We start from the raw sequence: 3,880 nt of genomic DNA, 5'->3' as shown, positions 1-3,880 counted from the left end.
CAATAAATAAAGAAAAATAATGGTAAAGAAATCAATAAAATTAAAAGCCATTGTTAATTATGAATATAGATATAAAAATTCTAAATAAAATATTACCAAATGTAACACAGTAATGTATTAAAAACAGGTTTTATTCACAGAATGCAAGAAGTACTTTAATTTCCAGACATTTTAATTTATTATATCAACAATGTATTTCCACTGGATTCCTCATACATCAAATTTAAGCTTTCTATGAAAAAGGCATTTCTTACACTTAGATGTTGCTCTCTGGTTTCTAGCTGTGCTGGTGACAAGTAGGGTTTACTGCATAAGGTGTTAAAGTACATTGAAAACATTTCAATATTTGAACGAAAAGTACACATATCAGTAACGCACACATAGTCACTGAGACAACAATTACTGAGATAACCATTGGTGATCTTTTGAAAGCAGTGGTCATTTCAGAGACTGCAGCATTTTTTGGACAATTTCTTCCTGAAAGAAAATGAAAGAAAAGAAAGTTCAAATTGATCTCACAATTTCAGTGTATTTATGGGCAGCTGGTAGCTTTGCTAAAATGGGTGGAAAAATATTTTTACAGATAGTCTGAAAAATATGTTCTATAAACTCTTGTAGTATTCGAAAGAACAACTCAATGGACTAAGAGTAAGATTTGTGAGAAGACTTTCTCATCACAATACTAAGAGAGTGTGTGTGAGGGAGAGAGAGAAAGAGAGAGAGAGTGTGTATGCAAGGGGGTGGCAGGCACAGGAGGAAAAATAAAAGGTGGAGAAAGAGTGAACAACTACTTTTCGACTTCTCTTCCAATTTCAGGGATGCCTGAGGATTTTATTTTTGGTCAAATCTCCCTTGAATCACTAACTCATTTCATAAGAGTACATTGGATCTAAGGTAAACGTGAATCTGGATGAGATTACTCTACTCAGTGTCAAGTTTAATGAGTAACAAGCGACCTGCTGGGATGAGGCTTCTGCCCCAGAGAATGAGGGTGAGTCGTATGTGCCTCGGGTGGGGGTTGGGAAGCAACATGACTAACAAAGCAGAAAAACTTAAGGGACCTGGAACTGCCCTGAGCTGAGGGTCTGAGCCAGCTCAGCCTCATCTGTCACGGCCACGTGTGTCCCAGGTGCTGCATGACTGGCGGATGGTAGAATGGCATTCTGAAAGGCTGTTCCAAAAATGCTGTGTTTTTGCCTGTCCTATATATTTTCTTAAAGAAAGTAAATCTTGATAGGGTAAAGCCTATCGTCTCGGGAGCGTGACTGCCAATCTGAACCTAAGGCCACAGCTTCTTGTTAAACCAAATAAACATCGCAAAGAAACAAAGGCATCGGTAAAACAGAGATATTTAGTGATTATGGGGCCATATTGGGAAAAAGTAGTACTCACACAACACTTTACTTCTTCTATTGCTTCATGTAACATTTTTAGAAATCTTTTCTTCTTCTTATGGCGCAGAATTACCTTAATTAAAATGTAATCAAATTATGTTTGTTATTCAATCATATTTAATTAAATTTAATGTTAATTCAATGTAATTAGACAATTGTGATTTCATTGTCTATTTTATGTCACTGTAGAATTTTCTTGTTTCTATACCCTACCATTACAGCAGGGTTGACCAAGAACAGACCGAGAGGCACACAGAAGTATTGGCAAAACAGGTTTATATACGCCGGCCCAGAGCGGGTATTATCCCCAAATTCTGAGCACCAGACAAAGAGCACTGCAGTCTTTTATACACTCTGCTTAAGGAGTTGGGGCACAGTTACAACAGGGTTAACTTTAGTGAGGCAGAGTCCTAAGCTACTTCATGGCCTGGTACTCTAATTGCTATAGGTGATTTATGAGGGTGGCAGCTGTCGGGGAGGAGGCCCAGGGAACGGTTTAAGGGAGGAAACCCGGTAGTGGAATTTTCTACTTTAGGGGAATTTTTCAATTTTCCACTTCATACAGATGAGTAGAATTTTGGAAAATTTCAAGTGTTTGGAACAGCTGTCTTTTACTTCCTAACGTTACCAAGTTGGGACCAATTCTCCTTTCAAGAAGGCCTCTCCTCTGACATGCAGATAGGTGTCCGTTTCTGGAGGTGACCCTGGCACACAAATTGTTGTTGGCCTTACCTTTTTCCTTGCATGGTGGCTAGTTTTCCTCAGTGTCTTTTCTGTTCTCAACTCACATGCTCCGTCCTGGTCGCTCTCAGAAACCGAGGAATTCGTTTCTACCTCCTGATTATCTGGCTTCAGATTTGGCCCTTCAAACAAATCAAGCCGTGTGGGGACAATGATAAGTGTCAGTTTTTCCTGACTCAGTGATATTTGAGTGTTCCATGCATATAGGAATGTATGTGTGTGTGTGTATATATATATATATATATATATATATATATATATATATATTGAGTTACTATATACACAAAAAAATTAGTTTATAGAGGCTAGAAACCTGAAAAAGGTCCTAGTAAATACAAGAAACCAAGAATAACATGTCTTGTCACCCATATCCCATCTCTACCTTTTCTCCACCCCAATTATCTTGCAATACCCCTTGTGGAGACAGACTAACCTGATGAAGTAGCTTGAGGCACATTGTTTCTTTCTGCCATTTCTTTTCCACTGTTTGCTGGTGTGTCTAATAGATTTTTAATGTCTTCTTGTATTTCATAATTTTGTAAAAATTTTTCCAGAAATTCATCACCAATGCCAGTTTTACCTGATGACATAGAAAAATTTCCTGAAAACTGGAACTTCCTAGGAAAGCATATTTCACCAAAGAGTAATCCTCTTGTTTAACATGCTGTAATAACTCCACCTCACGGATTAAAGTTGTGGCACCAGTGAGTGTCATGGAGAACATGGAGGGGGTGTGGGAGGGAGAGGAAGGAGCAGAGAGAGAGAGAGAGAGCACCACATACAGACTGAGAAAGATGGAAAATGGCACAAAATATTTGGGTATCAGAGTGAAACATAAGTAGGAAAAATCTAAATTCACACAAGCCTTAAAAGCTCTTAAAATAGAAAGATACAAGCTCATCCTGACTTTTTCCCTCCTTTTTACTTAGAAAATGATTTTCTATCCTTTTCTAACCAGCATAGAAAGGCATTAAAAAATTAATAATAAATGTTAATGAAAGCCAATAGGACAGTGTTGAGAAAAGCATATTTCTAATGAGAAATGTCCTCCTTCCAGGGTATGGTCAAAGGAAAATCTAATGAATATTTCTGGACAATTTCAGTGAGATTTGAGCAAAATAGAATATTTCTGCTTATTGGAAATGATCAGTTCTTAAATGCATATTTGGGTGTGTTTTTTCTGTTGCTCTCTATTTCCTCCCAGAATATAAAGTAAAATTAAGCCAAGGATAGTTCTTCCAGGCTTGAAGGTGTCAGAAAACTTTCAGTTGGGACATTCATAGGCAGATAAGACATGAAGCCAATGGGGGACCTGTGGGTCTGCCCCAATATTTGGTGTTCTGAGCTCAATATTTATTTGTCCACGTGCATGACAAATCCAGTAGACCAACTTAGCTTTAGTGAAATCTATGCTCCATCCTTTACTACCATATCCTTACAAAAACATTTACAGTTATATGTAATTTTTTAGAGTGCACAGAGCTGTTTAGTACTAGTTCAAACCACTGATGTTTCCTTCGTGCAACTTTTCCTCTCTTTAGCGTATACCCTGAACATGGAGTCATTAGCACTTTCATGGGGAATTTCCCTCCTAGTACTGGGACAATACTTGTTTCCCTAAAAGAGCAATGAATGCTTGATATCATTTCCATGTAATCACAACTTACCTCCAAATCCTGGGGATGAGGAACAACTTGCCTTGGATGGAAGACGTTCCATTTCCGAAATCACAGTAGAAAATTTTA

At 37.8% G+C, this 3,880-nt stretch overlaps 1 protein-coding gene across 1 annotated transcript in view; it reads right to left on the bottom strand.

Annotated features, from left to right (window-relative positions):
- Window positions 1-3,880, bottom strand: part of LOC105805004 (ovostatin homolog 2) — a gene marked incomplete at its 5' end in the record, with an annotated part of 125,418 nt that overhangs the window by 3,170 nt on the left and 118,368 nt on the right. Inside the window, 2 exons of the mRNA XM_012637784.1 lie at window positions 2,023-2,257; window positions 2,569-2,715. Of these exons, the coding sequence (XP_012493238.1) occupies window positions 2,023-2,257; window positions 2,569-2,715 (382 nt within the window). The remainder of the gene's footprint in view (window positions 1-2,022; window positions 2,258-2,568; window positions 2,716-3,880) is intronic.

The sequence above is a fragment of the Propithecus coquereli genome, unplaced genomic scaffold (assembly GCF_000956105.1).
Source record: "Propithecus coquereli isolate 6110/MARCELLA unplaced genomic scaffold, Pcoq_1.0 Scaffold124, whole genome shotgun sequence".
Classification (NCBI taxonomy): Eukaryota; Metazoa; Chordata; class Mammalia; order Primates; family Indriidae; genus Propithecus; species Propithecus coquereli.
The sequence above is the reverse complement of the archived record's forward strand: the minus strand, read 5'-3'. Positions and strand labels throughout refer to the sequence as shown.